This window comes from Clarias gariepinus, chromosome 9, assembly GCF_024256425.1.
Source record: "Clarias gariepinus isolate MV-2021 ecotype Netherlands chromosome 9, CGAR_prim_01v2, whole genome shotgun sequence".
NCBI lineage: Eukaryota > Metazoa > Chordata > Actinopteri > Siluriformes > Clariidae > Clarias > Clarias gariepinus.
The window spans coordinates 35,219,536-35,245,058 of NC_071108.1; the positions used below are offsets into that span (position 1 = coordinate 35,219,536).

General features: G+C 37.2%; 1 protein-coding gene across 1 annotated transcript; it reads right to left on the reverse strand.

Moving 5' to 3' along the window:
- Positions 1-668: 668 nt before the first annotated feature.
- Positions 669-24,400, reverse strand: LOC128530264 (alpha-2-macroglobulin-like protein 1). Its single transcript, XM_053504096.1, has 35 exons — positions 24,321-24,400; positions 23,322-23,505; positions 22,706-22,862; positions 22,053-22,105; positions 21,852-21,872; positions 21,500-21,668; positions 20,030-20,114; positions 19,643-19,769; positions 19,368-19,482; positions 18,926-19,035; positions 18,417-18,587; positions 18,047-18,283; positions 17,725-17,788; positions 17,460-17,605; positions 15,699-15,848; positions 15,090-15,248; positions 14,516-14,612; positions 14,064-14,205; positions 13,769-13,994; positions 12,771-12,897; positions 10,011-10,132; positions 9,593-9,644; positions 9,156-9,239; positions 8,563-8,739; positions 8,311-8,392; positions 6,968-7,124; positions 6,667-6,741; positions 6,057-6,219; positions 3,707-3,900; positions 3,114-3,329; positions 2,875-2,993; positions 2,382-2,490; positions 2,224-2,286; positions 1,340-1,445; positions 669-1,209 (listed from the first exon to the last, which is right to left on the reverse strand). The coding sequence occupies exons 1-35, from the start codon at positions 24,398-24,400 to the stop codon at positions 1,163-1,165; spliced, it is 4,386 nt and encodes a 1,461-aa protein (XP_053360071.1). The 3' UTR covers positions 669-1,162.
- Positions 24,401-25,523: the final 1,123 nt, after the last annotated feature.

Consider the following 25,523-nt stretch of genomic DNA (forward strand, 5'->3'; position numbering starts at 1 on the left):
TTGTTGATTAGTGATTTCTGAGGCTGGTAACTCGAAATAAACTTTTAACATAACAACTGACTGTCATTGTTGCTGTTACTTAATGACTTAATTTCATATGTATTATTTCATAATTGAAAATAAAAAAGTATTTAAAAAATGCAAGAATACAAGAAACAAATTCACAGTTTTTGTTCAAATTTTTGACCAAACCTTTGTACATATATATATATATATATATACACACTTTATGATATATGTATGTAAAGCAAAAATATATATTTTTCATAAGAAATTGTTCTGTTATATTGTGTTATATTGTTATATTTGTGTTTTCAATTTTGGTATTTTTCTTCTCTACAAAAATGACAAAGCATGTTTTATGTTTTATTCTATCAAAGTATATATATGTGTGTGTGTGTGTGTGTGTGTAATCGTATAGTCAATTGGCTTTAAATAGAAAGAAAAAACTTTCTGTGCATGATGTACTTGTACCTTTTCAACTTTTTACCTCCTGTGAAACTATTGCCTTCTATAGAGTTAACAAACACAAATGAGCTGTGCTGTGCACTTGCCTTTTAAATTATAAGTGATTGTAATTCATTAACAGTTGTACAGGAGCACGAAAAAAAACAAAAAACAAAGACAAGACTAATGATCAGTACAAATAAAAATTTTATTGCCACTTTTAATGAGATTTTTCTTTTATTCTGGTCAGATCGCAGCATATGGCATTTAATGTGTATCTGCATTTAAACCTATCTTCATCAACAGGTTTAGATCAATCTTCAAACAGAGAGAGAGAGAGAGAGAGAGAGAGAGAGAGAGAGAGAGAGGAATAAGAGGAACCAGGTTTGACTTGTAAAAACATTCTACACTCATGTGTGATCAGTAATTACAAATACATCATGGTTAGTTTAGATTTTCATTAAGGTTGTCATCTTCCAAGTTCATCAAAACACAATTATTATGGTGATCTGTCTGATCTCCTCATACAACTTGTATATTCTTGTAAAGTGACATTTAATCTGTAAATGATTTATGCAGTAGATTATGCAGAATGTTAGAGAGAAATAGTCCACTATTTTAAACCAGAAATATTTTGATTAATAAAAGTTGCTGAACTTTAGTGGAGAATTCCCATGAAATAGTCATCTGGAGAAGAAAACGTCTCTCGAGACTCTCACTGAGCCACACATGGAGAGGTGTACACTGTTACAGCTTTCTCATCTGTAGAAGAAGGAGAAGAAGAAAAAAAAACAGGCTTCAGTTCTTATAGAGCACAATAAGTTTTATTTTCCTTGTCAGGTGGAATGTAGAGCTTTTACGGGTTAATAAAAAAGAGAAGATAAACACGTACTGGTCTCGTAGTAGTCGTACACCGTCACAACAGCTGGTTTCAGGTTGTTCACTACAATGTCCTGCACGATGGTCATGGTGTACACCTTCTTCTCCCCACGTGTCAGCTATGACAGACAGAGACATAAATGAAATAATTTCTGTTCTCTGTATACAAATAAACCCATGCCAGCGGTTTTAATTACAGCGGTAGAGTAAAGCTGTAATTTTACATTTTTCTCACAGATGTGTTCATGCTTGGTGGGTTGTTTGTAAAATTACAAGTTGTGTTTTATTTGTCTTTTCAATTTCGAGGGGAAAAAAATGGAAGTTAAATTAGAAAATTGAGTACAGAGAAGTTCAAGAGCACTGGTTGGCCAATGTGATGCTAGAAATGCAGCCTAAAGAACTGGACAAGCGGCCAAAATAGAAAGTCTGCAGAAAATATATCATAAAATAATATTAATGCAAATTTTAAATTAGTAATTTACTGTAGTTTTGGTTTACCAAAATTCACTCAACAAAAAGCTGCTCAACAACTACTCAACAGTAGAGAACGCTCCATCCACCAACATTTGTGTGTGGCGTGATGTTACCCTGCGAGACTCAAAGTCAGATCAGGAAATTGTTTAGTTCTAAAATTTTGAACCACATTAAAAGATGATACTCCATATGTTCGGTAATTGTTTAAAATCAGAGACTCTTAGGAAGATGACAAGCTTTTCCTTTAGATTAATGCAAAGCCAAGCCATATAACATGCTTACTATTTTCTTGTTTGAATATAAAAATGAAGTTACTTGATATTGATGGTTAAAGACGTTTTAGTCAAAGCCAGTGTTTTATTTGTGTTGTTTAAGTAGTGAAAGTGTGTATGTGTGTGTGTATGTGTGTGTGTGTGGTCTTACTCCATCCAGATAGATGAATGTGTCCCCATCTCTTTGATCCACACGTTTCACAGCTCCATTAGACTGGAATAAAAAGCATTAGAATAACATTAAGACATACTCTGTTCTGAATCAGTGTATATTAATAGTTTGATCATGCTTTAAAAGGTCTACGTTACATTGGTAGTGCTGTTCATGAGATGTACAGACGTCTTCTTCAGGCTGAATCCAGAAAGAGGCTTGATGTCAATGATCACCATGTTGGTCTCAGAGCGTTGGCCGTTATACCTGCAATTAACATAAGTTATAAAAAAAAACAAAAAAAAAACAATTTAATATTATTCTCACTTAATGGCAGAGGTGAGTAGTAACAAGTTACATTTACTCCGTTACATTTATTTAAGTAACATTTTGGAAAAAATTTAGTTCTATGAGTAGTTTTACTGCATCTACAGAGTCAAAAACCTTGATCCATGGCAGAATAACAGCGGCACTCAAGCTCCCAGAATTCACACCTGGAAAGTACTCTTCATACCACCCGTGGATAGCACTAATGTGATTTGTCTCAAACAACTATATTTCTTTATTATTTAAGGGACATTGTGTAATTGTTTTATTGTTGCTTGGTTTTAATTACATGTACTAACAGAGATCAGTTGTAGTAGGACTCACGTGACTGTAACGGTCAGTAACAGGGATGGATTTTGGACCTTGCAGTTTCCAGAAGCTGAGGCTGAGATGGTGAATAAAGATTGGTCGGGTGGAGGAGGGATGTTGTACTGCAGAGAAAACTAGAAGAAAAAAAAAATGCAATATTACCACAACTTATTCATTCAGAGGCTGCATCTCTGAGAACCTGCTTAATTAAATAAAAAAACTAAAGTAAGTAAAGTGTGATACTCCTACAGTACCTGCACGTACACACAGCCTTGTCCTTTGGCATTGACGCTGTAATTTCCAGGAACCTCCTGCAGCTGAGCCTCCTGATACAGCAGTCTGTTACTCTGAGTGATGTTAAACGTGTTCTTCAGCCCTGACGGTGACGTTACAGTGACAGTTAAGGCTCCTTGTGGACTGTAGGTGGCCAGACTGTATTTCGCCAGAGCCTGGAGAGCCACCACGGTGTCCTAGAGGATGGACGAGAGGATGATACGAACATATTAACCCCTTTCATGTGCAGTGTTCAGACCAGCCGTTTGACAGTTTAAACAAAAAAAATGCACTATCTAACCTTGCACACTGTATATATTACTTTAAATTACTTCACTATTAAACGCCATTAAATATTGCTTTTTGGGATCTAACAAATCTGGCAGTGACACACAACATGTCTCACGTATTTCTGTCCTAAGTGCTTAAGAAGTTATATTTCTGTCTAAACAAAATCTGTCCATGTTATTGTCTTGTAACTTCAAAGATAAACTGGTTTGTCCATTTAAAATTGTTATTAAACATGGTATAATGGTTAAAAACTGTGAGGTTGATAATGTTTAGATGTTTGTACCTGTGTAGATTCGAAGCCCCCAAAGGAGTTCTGCTGCCGAGAAAGCCAGTGGACGATGCTGGCGCTGTAACCCACATCGAACCAAGCAATCACTGGTCCAGACATCAGACCCAGGAGCACATACGAGGTTATCTCCACCCCCAAGGAGTTCTTCACTGACTTATCATTTGCATTGCTCCAGTGCCGTCCATCCGCTGATGGAGATATTAGACACGTACTTGGGTCATGACCCACATCTCTCCATTGAGCACCAAAAACCCACATTATACACCAACAATCCCTAACATTTACTCTCATTTCAATCAAAGCACTCACACCAAAATTCCTAAATATGTACATAACCAATAAATATATCGTACACAAATACCCAAACCGTTTTCATTTAGACACCAGCATTCTAAATTAAAAAAAAATCACAAATAACAACATTCCAGAAAAGCAATCACTCACACATCCCTTATCAGTGTTGGTGGACATTACTTTTTAAAGTAACTAATTACATTACAAAATTACTGCCTTTAAAAGTAATCAGTTACATTACAGCGTTACTTTCTGATAAAAGTAACTAGTTCGAGTACTTTTCCATCGCAGAAAATTAAAACTCCATTGTGATTCCTCATGCATGTTGTTTTAGTCAAGACCTTTATAATTATTCTACCATCATCACTCAGTGAAGTTTGGCCCATAATCTGTTAACTACTAATACCCCCATCTCACCTACTAATACCCCCATCTCACCAACTAATACCCCCATCTCACCTACTAATACCCCCATCTCACCTACTAATACCCCTATCTCACCTACTAATACCCCTATCTCACCTACTAATACCCCCATCTCACCTACTAATACCCCCATCTCACCTACTAATACCCCATCTCTCCTACGAATACCCCATCTCACCTACTAATACCCTTATCTCACCTACTAATACCCCCATCTCACCTACTAATACCCCTATCTCACCTACTAATACCCCCATCTCACCTACTAATACCCCCATCTCACCTACTAATACCCCCATCTCTCCTACGAATACCCCATCTCACCTACTAATACCCCATCTCACCTACTAATACCCCCATCTCTCCTACTAATACCCCAACTCACCTACTAATACCCCCATCTCACCTACTAATACCCCTCTCACCCACTAATACTACCATCTCACCTACTAATACCCCTATCTCACCTACTAATACCCCCATCTCACCTACTAATACCCCCATCTCTCCTACGAATACCCCATCTCACCTACTAATACCCCCATCTCACCTACTAATACCCCCATCTCACCTACTAATACCCCCATCTCACCTACTAATACCCCTATCTCACCTACTAATACCCCCATCTCACCTACTAATACCCCATCTCACCTACTAATACCACCATCTCACCCACTAAAATCACCATCTCACCCACTAATATCACCATCTCACCCACTAATACCCCCATCTCAACTACTAATACCCCTATCTCAACTACTAATACCCCTATCTCACCTACTAATACCCCATCTCACCTACTAATACCCCCATCTCACCTACTAATACCCCATCTCTCCTACGAATACCCCATCTCACCTACTAATACCCCCATCTCACCTACTAATATCCCCATCTCTCCTACTAATACCCCTATCTCTCCTACTAATACCCCATCTCACCTACTAATACCCCCATCTCACCTACTAATACCCCTCTCACCTACTAATACTACCATCTCACCTACTAATACCCCCATCTCACCTTCCTATAACAGCAGGAATAACAGAGGGGGCGGGTTATTGGGGGCGGGGCTTGTAGGATCACTTTCACACACACACACTAACGGATTGAGAATGACTGCTGTCTGGCTCACGGATTACATAAATTGTCTAAATAATGGATTACATCTTTGAAAAAAGAACTCAATAACTCAGTACTTAAATGGCGACCTCACGCGTTAGATTACTCGTTACATCAAAAAGTAATTCAGGTACTCACCCTGTCCAACACTGTCCCTTACATTACAGTGCGAGTCAAAAAGGGACTTGTAATGAAATTTCTGGTTAATAAGGCGTAAATGTGAGTGATATTTACAGAAGACTTAATGTTTTAGACTGAGATTTGTTTAATTCTAAAACAGTTCTTACAGTAATAAAAATCTTCAACAATTTTACAGATCCTTGGTTAACATAAATCATAAATCATCTCTAATTAAACCTGAACATAGCTTAATCAAAAATATATCCCGACTTACTCAAACCTGGTGTTTGTTTGGGCTACACGTTCACCTTTAAACTTTAGAAGTGTGTGGTGACAGTTTTTCTTAAAAAAAAAAAGAAAGAAATTCGGGACATCAAACCTGAAATTATGGCTTGTGAGCCCAGATCTGTCATGAGTGAGCTTCTCATCCCCTGATCTCTAGCGAGGGTGAAGGTGTAGAAGAGGAGAGCCTTGGTGTAGGTGGAGGACACCTTAGGGCACGCGTTCCTCAGGCACGTAAGACTCTTGTTCACCACGGGATCCTGTCGTAAAAACAGTCGATTAACAAATATAATATATCCTGTGATCCCTAAATAAGGAACAAATCAAGGTGAACAAATAAAGAACGTGTATGTAACAAAAAAGTAAACTTTAATTCACACCATTTGTGATAAAAATTCAAGTATATGGTGTTGGTTGGTCATTTTTTTACCCTCCCTGATCTACTACAGCTGTTTTAAACTTATTAATGTTTATCACTTTAGCAAGCAAATTTAAATTTTTGTAAAATAAAAATTTCAATCCAAATTAAAAGCAATTGTTAAATACTATAATAACTCATTTTAAATGAATCACTGCTTTATTCCACAGTTTCTGCGATGTGTGTTTGTCACTGTTGTGTTTCTTCTGTTTGTTGTAACATCTGTAATAATCCAGCATTTAATGATTAAGTACACGAGGTCATTTCATAAGTGAAACAGACGACTCACTGTAACCGTGTAGTCGAGCTCCATCATTGCAGCGGTTACGTATGCTGATAGAGTCACCGCATCATTCACTCCTCCCTGACAGAGAGAGAGAGAGAGAGAGAGAGAGAGATGATAGCGTAAGTGTTTCAAACACTTTAAGATGTAACAATCTGAAATTGTTGCCACATTGTAGTGATGTAAAAATAACAACTTTAAAGTTGCAGTTGCAACTCAATTTCATCACACCATTCTGTATGTATATACTGTATATTCCCTTTAGGTGTGTGTATTATGGTATTAGACTCAGATTGCTCTCTCTGACCTGCATGTTGGTATGGATGAGTTTTCCCACTGAGGCGAAGCAGCCGTCCGCCTGCTGCTGTCGACCGAGCCACGCCTTCGCCTGATCCAAAACCGCCCCATCAATAAAGATGAACGGTCTCGCATTTCCAAAAGACTTCATCACGAACGCCGTCAGCCTGAGAACACAGAACACACACACACACACACACACACACACACACAAAGCAATTCCAAATAGCATGGCAGTATCACAAGAATTCTGTTCTTATATTATATAAGAACATATATATATATATATATTCAGATTGCTGTCTGTGAGTTAATACAAGCAATGTACTTTCGATAATTAATTAAATGTGAAGGTGAGTACTTCTGTACTTTTACGTTTTTAAGTTCACATGTAAATGCAGGTCTTCTACTCTTGCTTGAGTAATATTTGTCCCAGGAACTCTCTACTCTTACTCATGTACAGGATTTGTGCACTTGGCTCGCCTCTGTCTGGAGCTGATAAATGCATAAATGTTTAGTCTTTTTCAACATTTGAAAATGAGAGTAAAAATGCTTTACCTTAGAAAGTACTCTGAGTAAAGAAAGAAACTGTTTAATCAGAGTTCATCAAATATTATTCCCAAATTTCTTACTTAATGACTGGAGCCAAGGGAACCAAAGTGCTGAAAGTGCTAACGGGGCAGTGGTGGCTCAGTCGGTTAAGGCTGTGGGTTACTGGGTTACATTTAGCAGACACTCTTATCCAGAGCGACTTACATTTTTATCTCATTACACATCTGAGCAGTTGAGGCCCTTGCTCAAGGGCCCAACAGTGGCAACTTGGTGGTTGCGGGGTTAGAACCTGGGATCTTCTGAACCGTAGTCCAATGCCTTAACCACTGAGCTACCCCTGGCCTACAGATTGGAAGGTTGGGGGTTCGAGCCCCAGCATCGCCAAGTTGCCACTGTTGAGTCCTTGAGCAAGGCCCTTAACCCTATCTGCTCTAGGGGCGCTGTAAGCTGGCTGACCCTGCGCTCTGACATCAGTTTCCTAATTGGGATATGCGAAGAAGACATTTCACTGTGCTGTAAAGTACATGTGACAAATAATTGAATCTTATTCTTCTAATAAAGGCAGAATGGCTTATCAAGTCTCTGTTTACTTCTGTTTAAGTGAAGGAAATGTAATGCCAGTCATAATGTTCCTGATGGGGTTCTAGTCCCGAAGACCTGCTTTGTTTGTGTATTACTTACTCTTTTCTTAATTTCTTACTGAATGTATACAGTAAGTGTTTCAATACATGTATGAAAAGAGAGTCATCATTTAAGTCATCGTCACCATTTCTTTAGTTGTCAGTTTCCTCTAAAGCTCACCATGTGTTTCCTGAAGGATCGCTCATCCCAAACGCACTGTAAGATCCATCAGTGTGCTTGTAGTTCAGCTCTCTCTGATACCCTGAGCAGGAAACAAAACACACACAGCAGCTTGTTTTATCCTCGTTTAGTTGTTCATCAACTTCTAGAGAGAGGTATTTTAAAAAAGAGATTGGTTTCCACGTGTTGTATTCGTTCTGTAGTTTTTGATTCTACAGAAAGGTAAAGATCTGTCCTGTAAACACTTCTTACCGTTCACGAGGTAGTTATTGGCCGTGCTCCTGACGGCCGGTGTGAGCTGGTTGGTGCTCTGCAGGTACTTCATGATGAAGATGTTAGGGGCGAAGTTCAGCATGTTCTGCTCCCCACAACCGTACGGCATGGCCAGGAGACTCGCCAGGTTCTGTAGGGCGCGGCCCATCAGATCTCCTGCAGAGAGACGACGTTAGCGTAGCCTTAGCATTTCTCATTAGGTCTGATTTTATTTACTTGATAATCATACAGTAACATGATAATATTTGGTCAGTGTCCCATAAACAGGCATAACTTAAATAAGGACATGTACAAAATGGTAGCAAGACATTTTTTGTCTTCACTTTAAAGTTTAAATATAATCATTTATAATATTTATCATGACGCCTTATGCAATACTTTGCAAATGTCTTTATCCAGCCATCATTTCTTCATAATTATAATTAAACAATGTAGATTAAATTAAAGAAGAGGGAACGAATGTTTTACTGCGACAGGCTGCAAAGTGCCTGCAGATATTATTTTAAAATTTATTGTTTATGTAACAGCCTGAGAGGCAGAAGTGTTAAAATCAGAAGAGTTCTAGGACTCACCCAGCACAGAGACCGAGGCCGTAGCTGAACCTTCCACGTATACCGCAGGCAGGGTTAGTGAGATCTTCTCCTCCGCTGTACCATCTAACAGAGACAGAGAACCACAACTGTACAGAACCACCACCGGGTCCCTAAAGTCCACATTCAGTTATTAATGATCTCTAACATCATCTGAGACTGGAGTTAGTGATCTCTGCTCTGGCAAAGGCTTTAAACCTGTTCCAAGAGATCCACCTTCCTCTAAAGTTCTCTTGAAGGACAAATTCTATGTATTGATGATAATCAACTGTTAAAAACACTGTGAGTTATTTTTTTAATTTTTATACCAAATCACTTTCCACACTTTTTCACTTTCCAATGTATACGGTGTGTATAAACAAGGTGAAAGAATAAGGAGTGTGTGTGTGTGTGTGTGTGTGTGTGTGTGTGAGTCTGACCTTGTGGGCAGAGAAGCATGTTGAAGGTTGTATACACTTTCTTTCCTTCAGGCTGAAAAGAGGAGATAAAAAATACAAAAAACAATTATAATCACAATTATAGCATCAATAAGACGGCTGAAGCTTGTTTATATTTACAGCTGGGATTTTCAGTGGCTTAAGTAATAAGTGAGGATAAGTGGAAGATAAGGTTATCAGTATTTATTGAGTTCTTGTTGTTATTAGTCTGGTCTAATGGCTACATGAATTAAATTGGACTTCATCCAAAATCTTCATATCCAAACATTATAGAAAAAAAAACAGAATAATTACATTAATTTTTTCCATATCCATTCGATTTACACTTTTATAATTATTTGAAAGAATCTAATGTCTTGATAACTGTTGTTATAAGTAAGTAATAATGTACCTACTGTACCTTGACTAGGAGTGTGTTAATGATCGTGTCAATGCGTCCTTTCTCTGGGACTGTAACTGGACTCTTGCTACACAGACTCGTAGACTGCACAGCCTCCGCTGTCACATTGATGCTTACCTTACCTATAACACACACACACACACACACACACACACACACACACACACACACACACACACACACACACACTGTACTACAGTATGTATTACTGTGCAAAAGTCTTAGGCATATGCAAATAAATGCTATAAAGCAAGTGCTCCGTTATATAATATTGTACTTTCTTTTCTGGTATACATGTATTTTCTTTTACATGATTTTTTTTGTACTGACTAAATAACAAAGTCTGCGACCCTGAATGCAGGATAAAGCGGCGCTATAGAAGATGTGTGAGAGTGAGTGAGTAGATAACAAGGTTCTAAAATAGAAAAAAAAGTAGAAATATGAAAATTTGTACAAAAACAGGGTTTCTTAAACTTTTTACAGTACAGTAATTATATATATATATATATATATATATATATAGGTCCTTCTCAAAAAATTAGCATATTGTGATAAAGTTCATTATTTTTTTGTAATGTACTGATAAACATTAGACTTTCATATATTTTAGATTCATTACACACAACTGAAGTAGTTCAAGCCTTTTAATTATTTTAATATTGATGATTTTGGCATACAGCTCATGAAAACCCAAAATTCCTATCTCAAAAAATTAGCATATCATGAAAAGGTTCTCTAAACGAGCTATTAACCTAATCATCTGAATCAACTAATTAACTCTAAACACCTGCAAAAGATTCCTGAGGCTTTTAAAAACTCCCAGCCAGGTTCATTACTCAAAACCGCAATCATGGGTAAGACTGCCTAACGAGAAATTTCTGAACGAATAGGCTGTTCCCAGAGTGCTGTATCAAGGCACCTCAGTGAGAAGTCTGTGGGAAGGAAAAAGTGTGGCAGAAAACGCTGCACAACGAGAAGAGGTGACCGGACCCTGAGGAAGATTGTGGAGAAGGACTGAGGCAGTGGACTGAGTCTGGAGTAGAAACATCCAGAGCCACCGTGTACAGGCGTGTGCAGGAAATGGGCTACAGGTGCCGCATTCCCCAGGTCAAGCCACTTTTGATCCAGAAACAGCGGCAGAAGCGCCTGACCTGGGCTACAGAGAAGCAGCACTGGACTGTTGCTCAGTGGTCCAAAGTACTTTTTTCGGATGAAAGCAAATTTTGCATGTCATTCGGAAATCAAGGTGCCAGAGTCTGGAGGAAGACTGGGGAGAGGGAAATGCCAAAATGCCTGAAGTCCAGTGTCAAGTACCCACAGTCAGTGATGGTCTGGGGTGCCATGTAAGCTGCAGGTGTTGGTCCACTGTGTTTTATCAAGGGCAGGGTCAATGCAGCTAGCTATCAGGAGATTTTGGAGCACTTCATGCTTCCATCTGCTGAAAAGCTTTATGGAGATGAAGATTTCATTTTTCAGCATGACCTGGCTCCTGCTCACAGTGCCAAAACCACTGGTAAATGGTTTAGTGACCATGGTATTACTGTGCTCAATTGGCCTGCCAACTCTCCTGACCTGAACCCCATAGAGAATCTGTGGGATATTGTGAAGAGAAAGTTGAGAGACACAAGACCCAACACTCTGGATGATCTTAAGGCCGCTATCGAAGCATCCTGGGCCTCCATAAGACCTCAGCAGTGCCACAGGCTGATTGCCTCCATGCCACGCCCCATTGAAGCAGTCATTTCTGCAAAAGGATTCCAGACCAAGTATTGAGTGCATAACTGAACATAATTATTTAAAGGTTGACTTTTTTTGTATTGAAAACACTTTTCTTTTATTGGTCGGATGAAATATGCTAATTTTTTGAGATAGGAATTTTGGGTTTTCATGAGCTGTATGCCAAAATCATCAATATTAAAACAATAAAAGGGCTTGAACTACTTCAGTTGTGTGTAATGAATCTGAAATATATGAAAGTCTAATGTTTATCACTACATTACAGAAAATAATTAACTTTATCACAATATGCTAATTTTTTGAGAAGGACCTGTATATATATATATATATATATATATATATATATATATATATATATATATATATTTAATTAATACCTTAGACAGGTGAGGACTTCACTGACCTTGATTTGCGATTTTAAAATGGCAGCAATGGACAAGTTTGATAAAACATCATAACAGTAAAAAAAAAAAAAAAAAAAAAAAAAAAGGATAGTTTTTCCGAGATTAAAGTTAGAATTCAGAGAAAAAGTTTGAAATATTTTATTAATATAAATATTATATTATATTATATTATATTATATTATATTATATTATATTATATTATATTATATTATATTATATTTATTAAATATAAATATTTATATTTTATTTAAAAGTTTGAAATATTTTACGGCTGGCCCAATTCACTTCCTCACTAAGGCGAATGTTGTGAAAAGCAAAAATGATCTGTTCTGTAGGTGGCAATGCTTTGTTGATAAGACGACCTGTAAGAGGAAACTTTTCAGATGTGTAGAAAACCTGATGTGTACTTGTGCTGGTGTTTTAAGGTTTGATATGTTAAGCATCTGAGCATCACTCCATAGTGCTTATTTACGCTATTACAGTCTCCTTTATCAGCTCAATACAGACGGTCTCAGACATTTTCCTTTAATTATTTTATTTATTTATTCATTTTTAAACATAGGTGTGAAAGTTATAGAGAAAGACGGTACAGTTCGAGTTAGCTTTAAGATTGACATACCCAGAACCAGTGCTGTGAAGGTCCAGGAGAAGGTCCAGCTCTCATCGGCGCACAGATATTGTGTATAACTGCAGCCTACACACACTTGCACTGAGAACTGCTTTGACTGAGCCAAAGTCACCTTCACCTTTAACAAACAGAATATTCAGTCCATCAGCTTTCTGCCAACCTTTTTTTTCCATCAGTTGATCATTATTTAAGGAAAAGTTGCGTGACTAGACACGACACTGACACTATTTAGGGAATCGTAAATCATTCTTGCTTTAAATTCACTCACAGGTCACAAGAGGAGCTCATAGTACAGTATGTTAAATATACGAAATAATAAAAACCTCACGATTATCTATTTAGCAAAACATTTTACATAACGATTGAATTGCTAAAGACTAATGTGCTGGACAGAATATTGATCAATGATTGGTCGTTGGAAAAACAATAGTGATGTATGATTAGTCATTAAAGACAATAGGCTGTGCAGGATATTTGTTAGCATGCAGTAAAAAGGTCAAACTTGTTACTAAGATATTTCTTTGAGATAACTAAAAGGGCTTTTACAGAATATGGGAACGGTCATAATTTGAAACAAGTAAATAAACTGTGGACTTGAACACTTGGATCCATAAAATAAGTCTAAAGGATGTCAAAGATTAAAAAAAAAGGTTGTATAACTGCCGCAGCCCAATGCACGAGGGGTGTTCGAGTCAAGGTCCGGACTGTACGGGGGACGGGGCAACGACTCCCAGCCAAGTTCCTGTAATGTGCAAATGAATGTGGTGTTGGTGAATGAATGTGTTCATACAGTCCATACAGACAGATGCGTCTCTTCCGCAACAAGTTATCCATCGATTATCCAAGGATCAGGTGTTCCATCGTCATTCAGGGACATACGACTTTTTAAAAAATGTTTGACTTCAACATAAGAGACAAAGAGTGACTGGCGTAAAAATAAAAATCGTACAGTTTATTAATCTGAGATCATGAATAAAGTTACATCTCACCATCATACAGCTCTGGAGGTAGTTGAAGATGGTGGCCTTAAGCGTGAACACTTCCCCCCGGATGACGGAGCTCGGCATGGTGAGGCTCACGAAGAACGGCTGGAAGGCGGTGAGCTCAGCGCTCGGGGCGACTCCGAACCCGATAGGTGACGTGCAAAACGCTCCAGCATGCCACGTAGTGATGGAGTCCGGGACTGTTTTATTAATGGCCGTCACTCCAGAGTCACTGTAGGAGAAATAGTGCTGAATCAAAAACACAGACTAAAGGAAATAAAATAAATGATAATATACACACCTGACTGGAACAAGATCCCAGATCCATGTCTCTGGGAAATATGTGCGGACAGTAACGACCGGTTGGTTTGAACTTGAAGTTGGGGCAGCTGATGCGTCATTGATGGGGGCAAGAGGTGCAGCCATGGCAACAGGTTGTACATCTTGGATAAAAAATAGGATATCTAGTCATGTCCATAAATATTGTGCATTGATAAAGTCGGTGTTATTTAGCTGTCTAACACAGTATACAGTATGGTGGATTAAAGTAAATAATGAAAACTCTAGATCTTTTAAGGTTATGTACAAGATCACACTTCAAGACGTAGGCATGTCTTTATCAAGATGAACAATCAGAGGAAGATTTTTTTTTTTTTTTACCAAAGCAAAGACTCCAAACTAGGAAATCACCTATAGGCAAAAATCACCTATAAAAGCATCTACAGTTAAAACAGCTTTAAACATCTACAGTACCTTTGGAAACTCTATTAGCACTCATGGACAGGATGCCGGGCACGCAGTTTGAAGGTTTATTTACGTCTGCGTTGGTGAGGATTTTAATTCCAACACCCTAAGGATAAAAACAGGACATATTTCATGAGTAAAAAAAACCCACAAGTTTTATATTTGACCATTAAAAAAATGTGATTTACAGGAAATGGATAAAGAGCATTTTGAATTGTCTACAAAATCAACACACTGCTAAAAGGTGTTTCATTTATTGGTTTATTGCTCAGCAATTTGCAAATGATTACAATTTTTTTTTTACGACTGTAAAATGTCTTAAAGAATGAACCTCAAGTTGTTGAGCTGTTACTATAAAAAAGTTAATGTATTATTATTAACATTAATAATTATTATTATGACATTATATTAGTATCAGTATTTCATTAATATGACTACAAGTTGCAGCTGCACGACTGTCAGAGTTGTTATGTTAGAACATTAATGAACACCCTTCTTTTAAACAATCAGAACCCAGAATCCATATTATGATCCTAACAATCCTACACTCAACATGTACGTTTAAAAAAGAATGGAGTCTTACTTTAAACATGTTGTACACATCCACCTTTCCAGGGTTCGGAGGTAAACGAATCAATGCGATATTCTTGATGAGTGGGCTCGGCCCGCATGTGTTCACGTGCTCATCATTGATGTTGTACGGATATCCTGATAACGTCTGGAAAGGCAGCATGTTGAACACCTGGAACAAGAAGGTGTGACATCATTCCTGATAAGACCTGGAATTGTGATCTCTTTGATTGATCACTAACACGTAAATGAAAACAGGTGGAATCAGAAGGAACACTCATTTCAATATAACCGTTAGGCTTTGTTTAACACTTTAACTTGCAGATATCTGCTATTATATTGTATGTGGATATTTGTAAACCACACACATGCATGCACACACAAACACACACACAGTAGGAACACACATACAGTATCTATATGCTTAATTGTGCTAAAGCCATACTGTGTTTAAGTCCCGCCTTTGTGCTCTAGGACTAGCTCAAATTTCATGTCTATTGAAAATCTAACCAATCATTTATAAGCCAGAATTCTCATAACCTATAGAGTTTAAGTTTTCTTGAATGTTCTATTACTACACATTCAATATAAGCTGTATTACTGAACTATAGTTTGAACCCACAGATTGGATGTTGAGCTCCTTCTCTGGTTGCAGCAGCAGTAGACTCTGATCGATCGCCTTCACTGAACACAGCGAACCTGGAGCAGCTTTCAGGGTCAGTGACGTTTGACCACCAGGGAGCTCAGGAGAAGATGAAAACTTGAGAGAGACCTGAAAGACCATGACAAAATGTAAATAAATAAATACTTTAAAATAAATGAATGAAAAAGTGTTTATGCCCCGCGATGGATTGGCACCCTGTTAAGGGTGTACCCAGCCTTGTGCCCTAAGTGTACTGGGATTGGCTCCAGGCCCCCACGACCCTGAATACAGGATAAAGCGGTATAGATGATGAGTGAGTGAGTTAGTGAAAAAGTGTTGTTTTTTTTTTATAAGTAAACTAATGCAATTTTTCATCATTTAGAACAGGTTATGTGTATGTGTCATCAAGGTACAATACATGACTTTTATTGACTTCATAGTGAAGGTTGGGTCTGATATTCAACAGGATGATCTGTCAACAACTTCAAGATAAATCATTTAGGCTTGACAGAAACCTATGGAAGTGATCGAAACCCAACTTTGCTGATCACTCCCACAAGACCATTCGCAATTTAAACCACAATGAACTTCTTGGGTCTTTCGGCTGTCATCTGCCTCCATCTAACTCCATCCTCTTCTCTTACACCAACTAACTTCATGTCCTTTCTCACTGCATCCATAAATCTCCTCTTTGGTCTTCCTCTAGACCTCCTGCCTGGCAGTTCCAACCTCAGCATCCTTCTACCGATATATTTACAATCTCTCCTCTGAACATGTCCAAACCACCTCAATCTGGCCTCTCTGACTTTATCACCAAAACATCTAACATGGGTTTCCTCTCTGATGGGTTCATTCTTGACCCTATCCATTCTTTTCACCCCTAAAGAGAACCTCAATATCTTCAGCTCTGCTACCTTCAACTCTGCCTCCTGTCTTTTCTTCAGTGCTACTGTCTCTAAGCCGTAGAGCATCGCTGGTCACACCACTGTCCTGTACACCTTTCCTTTCATTCTCACTGATACTCTTTTATCACATAACACAGCTGACACTTTTCTTCACCTGTTCCAATTGGCCTGCACACACCTCTTTACCTCCTGTCCAAACACTGGGCCGTTGCTCTGGGCCGTTGACCCAAAGTACTTAAAGTCCTGCACCTTTTACCTTTGCTTCCTGTAGTTGCCACATCGCTGTACATCTCCAGAGATTGGCACCAATACCCTTCTCCTCCATTCCTCTGGGATCCTCTCACTTTTCAAGATCTTGTTAAACAGTCAGCAACTCTACTGCCACCTCCCCTAAGCACTTCCATACCTCTACAAGTATGTCATCGGGATCATTTGCCTTTCCACTCTTCATCCTCTTTAATGTCCTCCTCTCCTCACTCTTACTGATTTTTCTACTTCCTGCTCCCCTGATGCTGAGATGCCCTTCCTGCACTGCCAGAAACCTGTGGTATTTTGGTGGCCATCTCTGTGTCTAAGATCTTTTTTTGTTTTTGTTTTTTACAGATTTTCTTTTCTTTTTACTATCATTCCATATCAATCATGTATTTGTAATCAGGAAGGTAACCATGTTATAACTCTGGTCATACTGGAATGCATCTGAGTTTGCCAACCTGTCTATACAAAAGATATAAGTATTATCTATGTATCTATTTCAGAAGAGACATTTTATTGGATGTTAAACCTAGATATTTCAACTTAAACATAGACATAGGCCTCTTTAATGTTAATTTCTGACCTCGTTAGCCAAACACAGCTCAATGGGGAAGTTCTTGCTGTCTGCCACTGCCTCGCCATTTGGAAGGACTGTGTACAGGACCACCTGAGCAACTGGCGTCACTTTTTGCATCTTCTGAAGAGTCACCACCAGATTGCCCTTGTGCACTGCCAAAATAACAAACAGAATCCAATGAGAATATCTGCTACACAGCTAATATAAAGTTTACTAGCACTTTGGTTTAATAAGTTGTGGTGATGTCCTGCATGGCATGATGTTAATGAACCTGTTCCGTGGTCGAGGTTTTCTATGATTTGCCCTCGTTGAACCAATTGTCCTTTATTTATCACCTAGAGACAGAAAAATCAAGCTGCATAAATTGAAATGCACTATATAAAATAAATTAAAAAAAACTTTCATGATGTTTGAAACTTGCAGCAAGACCTTCTATATGGGTAGAATAAGAGCACATGATGCATGGAGTATTTTCAGTTTTACTTCTGTAAACATCACTTAATGTTAGTGAGTGCACTAAAAATACTTTTCGTCCTGCAATTGTTCTTGATTATAATTAAATGTTAGAATGATATAGAGGAAGCAAAACACACCATGTAGAAGAAGGATAAGGTATTCTGGTTCGGTCTGAGTGCGCTGTTGTGTATCATGTACTGAGCCCCGATGACGCCATTTTGTTTGCAGCTGAAAGCCTTCGAGCTGCTGTTCAACTTAATAAAACTCTGGCTCTTGGAGTAGAAAGGCTGGAGGGAGAGGGATGCAGTGGGGTAGTAGGGTTTGAGCTGATTTGTCCCACCTGTTGCTGGTGTGTCAGTCGTTTCATACTGAGCCTATGTGACAGAAAACAGAAAAGAAAGTAAAAAAATGAAAATAAGTTTAATTTTCATTTTTCACATGAACAAAACATACTGAAGGAAAAACAACAACAACAACAACAACAACAACAATAAAGACTCTACCCACCTGTAAACTGATTGTATTCGAACCCCAGGATTCTGTGCTGAGGGTGAACTCTGCGATCCCATTAGTATTTGTAATCAGCTTCTGGACTGTTTTTATATTAGTACTGTAACTTACAGTCAGAATCACTACTTTGCTTTTAATAGGATTCGACTTTGGATCGGTCGCTTGAATCTAATGAAGAAAGACAGGACAGGGACACCAAAGGACGATATCAGAAACCAAAACATTCAAAACCATTAAGCTGCCATGGAAAGAAGGGAATGATCTGAACACAACATGCTGCTTTAAAGTTACAACTATATTAAGTAAAGATTTAATGTTCTTTACCGAACTAGCTTACTTGATTCTGGCTAGTTAGCATATTGCGCATCATAATACAGTAGTTATTTAAACAGTGACTAACCTGGTAGTGACACTGTGTTCTCATTAAGGCTGTAAAACTCTCTAGTTTTTATCAACACAATATTGTATTTATATTCATTTATATTAAAGAACAACAAATGATTTACTTTTCCTTCGTAAGTCATTCCGAGCCGAAACGTTGTTGGTGAATCCGCAAATGAAAGTGTGATGATATTAGTTGTTATAGAAGATCTGGCCGAACCAGTCAGAATCACACCTACAGGATAAACACAGCGTTAGCGCAAAGCTAAAACTACAATCATGGTGAAAATGAAAAAAATAAATAAATAAAATCTTGTGATAAAATCAATTCACACACCACGTTAAAAAACAAGTAATTTATAAAGTACAATTGCAACTTTTTATTTTTTTGTCATGAAGGTTATAAACAACACTTAATGATTGGCAACAATAGCTATAAAGTTTTGTTATTCTACATGAGCGTCCTCATGACTCCTGCTTTTTAAAAAAGCTGAAACCCATATGGACAGAGTTGCAAGGCGACAGTGCGAAAAACTGAGCAGGAATGACATTGAAATAATCTCTAACCTGTTCCATGTTCCTCCACCTCACATTGAGCTGTGATTACACTTTCATAGCGTGAATCGGTTAAGGCAAAGTCCATCAGATTAAGGACGCGCTCTCCACAGCCCGACGCGTCAGTCTGAAGCGAAAATAATCACAAATAAAAGTTATTTCATACAATCCAAATTAAGTAATAATAATAAGTTACTAAAAATATCATCATCGTATGACTTTAAAGTATAGTGCAGTAATTTTACTTATATATGGTTTCTGTTAGTTTAAATGTAAAATTGACAAACCTCTGTTTTATAACTCCTGCAAATGTTTGGTAGTGGTGTAGCTCCTGTCGGAAGAAACCAATTCCTGTAACTGTTACGGCAGATGGTGGCCGTCACCGTCCCATTCACCGGCTTTCCATAAGTATAGCTGTGGATGAAGGAGATCAAACTCTAAACTAATATTGATAATACTAATTTCTAAACGTTGTAAAGTAAAGCAAAAAAAAAAAAAAACAACCAAAAACATTCTGTTATTCATAAAACAAATAAAGTTTCACAATAATGATGGATGTCAGATTTGCAGTACAGATATTACTGACTATTTTAATGTCACAATTAAATTGTTTAAAAAAAAAAACAATTAAAAAAGGTGAAGCAACCAAATAAGACATTATTAATGTAACTTACTTTGCACACACTTTCAGTACGGCATTTGTTTCCAGGATGGTCATGACTGAAGGAAACGTCACTGTCACTTCAAATTTTGGCAGAACTGTAATAAATAGTTGAACAACATTGTGGTATTTATGGTAGCTGGCAATCTGACCTTCTTGACACTTGTTAGAAACGATGGATGTGAATTAGGAGGAAAACTACAGTCTGCTTGACCTTCCCTTTCACAAAGTGTTTTGCCACCTTTTTATTTTCTTAAATGGAAAAAAAAGCCACAGCCCACAGATGTTGGATTTGTCTTAAATAACCTTTACAAAGTGCAGGATGATCCTTGTTCATCATTAGCAGAAGCTTAACTTGTGATAAATAAATACATTAACTTCATTCTCCTTAATTTTGATGAAATAATTTTTACTAGGAGTAGTTATAAATAAAATATATAGTTATATATATATATATATATAAATATATATATTTTTAAATCACATAATATCTTAAAACTTTCATATTCCTGAGATACCAGCGATCTGCTCACTGTGACCTGCCTGACACATCCTGATGCCCTACCTCTGGTTGTCATCACCATCAGCCCTAAATGAGCAGCCAAAATGCCACATGAGATGACTGTGAATGGTACCAGGTGGAGACAATAAAGATTGCTGTGGATGTTCTTCCTTGAAAAGCCTTAGGCCTGTAATTGCTAGGGTTATTATTATAATATGAAGTCAAAAAACTATAATGAATTCACATAGTTATTGTACACAACTGCTTTGTTTGGCTGTAGTTTACATACAATGCTCTTGTTAAAAGTATTTTCAAAAGCATTTTCAATTCCATGCAGTAGAAGTCACAACCATTGGCAAAAAGAGTACAATAAAAAAAGCATAATGCTGAATATTATACATTTAAATTTAAAATGACATCATCAGGAATTGTAATATGTATAAAGTACATATATTTTAATTATATTTTGTAAATTCGTCCGCACTATCAAACTGTCATTGTGGATCCTTTGATCAAGTCCCTTTAACCCAGTCTGCTCCAGGTGCTCCACTGTATCCTGCCTGACCCTGTGCTCTGACTCCAGCTTATTACTTGGAATATGTGAAAAAAAATTTCACTGGGCTGCAAGATCTGAATCTTAATTTTAAATGAATAAAGAAAAAATTATTTAAGAATAAATGCAATTAATAATTTATTTTAAACAAAGCTTTATATTTTTTAATATAACTTAATATTTCACCATTATTCTCTTCAGTAAAAGATATTTTCAACATTTGGTTTTATTATCTAAATTCATATCATATACAGTATTTGTTTTTATTATGATGAAACATTGTTTTCATTGTGGTATAAAAGAGATAACGGCACTAAATAACTTGGATAATTTGTTTACACTAATCATCATAATATTATCACTGAAATGAAAGATTGTCTATATTTGTTTTTTTTTTAAACGAATAATAAAGATAAACTGCGCCTGACCGTAGTCCTTGACTTCAAACGTTCGTGTGACAGGGTTGTTTTTCTCATCCCGGGCGGTGATTAGATAAAATCCTTCCATGGCCTCAGAGTTTATGGGATACGACAGATCCAGAAGACCGCTGTGTGTGGTGACTTTCATCCACTGGCCGATGCGGTTTGAGTTTGGGTCCTGAAATTCAAATAATTCAACACATTTTTTATGAAATAAATTATTAGCAAATAATGTATGAAGTTACCTAGAACCTAAAAGTAAGAAGAGATGATGTTTAAATTAAAAGTGTGTTTTAAAGAGTAAGAATGTCAAAAATACAAAATATATTAACTCAGTTAATGAGAATTATATGACATATACCTGGATTTCTATGGTCAGGAACTGAAATGGAAAAAAGAAGAAAAGAAAAAAATTTGAATCAAATTAAACACACATATGTACAGTATACAGTACATACACATAGATAGATAGATAGATAGATAGATAGATAGATAGATAGATAGATAGATAGATAGATAGATAGATTTTTTTCTAGGTGAAAAACTAATAAAACTTTCGAACCATCTGATTGTGGGTGAGGAAGTTGGTGTCCAGAGAAACAATGCGGAACATCACTGTGGAGGGGAAAATATATTAATAATACTATTTTATTATAAGGCTGACTTGTTTTTAACACGCTTCAATAACTTGTAGCGTAACTGCTAGCTAACTTCAGATGTGAAGTCACCACGACACACAAAAAAGACATAAGCTAAATTTCCCAGACTTTTTTGGTGAGTGTACTGAACTGTCTCAAATAGAGAATATTGATGAGTGTTTGTCACCTGACTCTGTGGCATCATGTGCCTTTAAGTGTTACAAAGTGCTCATGAGTTTCACCATGACAAATAAACTTCTGTACTACAGTGTTTTGGATACCTGTGACTACAGAAGCTAGAAACATGCAAAAATGTCAATTAAAAAGTACTATTCTATCTATCTATTAGAACTTTTAGAAGATTTCATAGATTGCCATTTCTAAAATTTGTTCACTGTAGATACCATGAATGATATGCAATGATATATAGGGCTGTTGAATACATGCTGGGGTTATTTGAACAAAATTATCTCCACTTCAATTTATTAAGGCAATGCTAACTTAATAATATAATATAACACCACCTATAAATAACTGCTATATGTGACTTTTATTAAGTTGCAAATTCTGACGTTACCTGTTTGTCCAGGTTTGTAGACGGGTTTGTCTGTCTCGATGATGTTCAGTTCTGTTGGAGGTGTGATGAGGATCTCTGTTGTCTTGTTCAGGACTGTTTTGATTCCCTTAATATAAACACGTATGGATGCCACTGTGTCAACACTTACAACAGGAACCTGTTAGAAACAAAATGGTTAATCATCATCATCATCATCATCATCATCATCATCTCACACACCTATTCTCTATAGCGATTATTCTGTACAGGGTTGTAGGAGGCCTGGAGACTATCGCAGGGGCACAAGACAGGGTACATCCTGGATGGGGAGACAGTCCATTGCAGGGCACAAGCACACACACACGCAGACACACACACACCAAATATGGGCATTTTTATTAAACTCCAGTTTTTTATTCCAGTTATAAGGATAATATATCTATAGAAGACAGAAATATAAGAAAACTTAGCTGTACAAATATGGAAAGAAAACTCGAACCCTTCACCCTGGATGTGCGACGCCACAGTGCTAACCACTCCACCACAGTGATGTCACACCATCATCAACTGTAACATTAATTTAAACTAATAATGTAAATTATAGGTATAACTCTAAAGCAATATATATCAGTCAGACCTGGAAAGGGACACACAGGTGGTAATCTTGTTGTATAAAATCTTCCTTCAGAAGAGTGAGGCGGTTGTGTTGGTTGTACTCCAGGGTGACTTCTATAGAAACACATTCAGAGGGAATGACCGTGACGCAAAACGTTTCTGTAGTGCCGCCTACAGTCTTGGATGTCACTGCCAACAGGTAAAAACTGAAGGAGACAAATAAAAAAAAAGACCAAAAGCAAATTAATTTAGGTTTCTATATGATAATACTCCGTACTGATGATCCTGGAAGGTTCTTACCAATTATAGCAATAGACCTGTAGTCACTTTCTCTCTTACACACACACACACACACACACACACACACACACTGTGTGACTACAATTCTATTGCTATAATTTCAAATAACCTACCAGGATCAACAGGATCACACACACACACACACACACACACACACACACACACACACACACACACACACACACACACACACACAATATTCACTCCTACAGTGTTTATACTATAACTCCTAGTTAAGTCTGTCGACCACTCCAGAATTATAATTATCCTATTTGTATTCAGTTATACGTCATTATTAATAAATACTTACATTCCAGTTAAAAACATTTTCCTCAGGCAAGGATTTTGAGACATTATTGAGTGTCTGGACAAAAGCATTTCACTCAGTATGTTATGTTTTTTATTTTTATTTTTTACTATAAAATAAATAATGAGAAATAATTTGAAAAATCAAGAAAATCTTGAACATACAACTTACTATTTCATTTAATTAACTAACTAATTAATCAATGTATTCATTAAGTTAATTGAGTTATTTATTCGACTTATAAACCATGCTAGTAAGTTTTAAAGTAAATTTTTAATGTAAAAAATGTCATCTGCACAACAAGTTTCTCCATAACATAACATAACATAACATAACATAACATAACATAACATAACATACAATAACATATACAGTATAGAGAGAGAGAGAGAGAGAGAGAGAGAGAGAGCTTACGTGTCATTGGAGTTTGTTGCCTGCACTAGAATGCTTGGAATAAGCAATAAAAGTGCAGAAATCGTTCCCCGAAGGCCCATCTTGCAGCAGGGTCGAGCGCGATCATACCAGGTGTGATGATCTTAGAGCGCTTGTGGTATTTATGAACCTTCTCCGAAGCTCTTATCACTAATCCTGGCCTTGCATTCTGGTTTGTGTTACACAACACAATATCTCACCTTATCTGTCTATTTTTAGTTATGATTAGTGTCAAATAAGTACAATAAAATATCATAACAAAATGTGAACAAACTAAAAGGGTATGAATACTTTTGCAAGGCACAGGTGCATCTTAATAAATTAGAATATCATCGAAAAAGTTGATTTATTTCAGTAATTCAATTAAAAAAATGTGAAACTCAATTTTTTTTATAGATTCCTTACACAAAGGCCGATCTGTTTCAAGTGTTTATTTCTTTTCATTTGATTAAAAACTTAACAGTTTAAAAAATTTAAATATTGTAAAAAACTAAAATATTTCCTAATGGTAAAATAACCTCATGGTGTCACATGTAACCCGCAAAGGTTTCCCGATCCTTTAAACGGTCTCTTAGTCTGGTTCAGTAGGCTACACAATCATGGGGAAGAACGCTGACTTGACAAGTGTCCAGGAGATGATCACTGGGACCCTGGTGGGTAAGACACAAGAACAAATGTGGTGGAAAAAGGTGCACAAGTAACAAGCCACTCTTGAACCAGAGACAACGTCAGATGCGTCTTACTTGGGCTAAAGACAAGAAGGACTTGACTGTTGCTTAGTGGGCCGAAGTCCTTTTTTTCCCATAAAAGTAAATTCAGAATTCAATTTGGAAATCAAGGCCCCAGTGTCTGGACGAATGGGGAGAGGCGGCAAATCTTCAGTCCGGTGTGAAGTTTGCACAGGCAGTGCTGGAGCTGTGTCATCTGCTGGTGTTGTTCCACTGTTTCATCAAGTCCATGGTCAGCTCAGCCGTCTACCAGGAAGTTTTAGAGCACTTCATGCAGCCCTTTGCTGACCAGCTTTATGGAGACGCTGATTTTATTTTCCAGCCGGACTTTGCTCCTGCCCACACTGCCAAAAATGATATTATTATACTAATACCTGGTTTAAGGACCATGGTATCACTTGTTGCGGTAATTCATGCAAAGGGAGAGCCGATCATATATTTAGTGTTGTGCATGTTT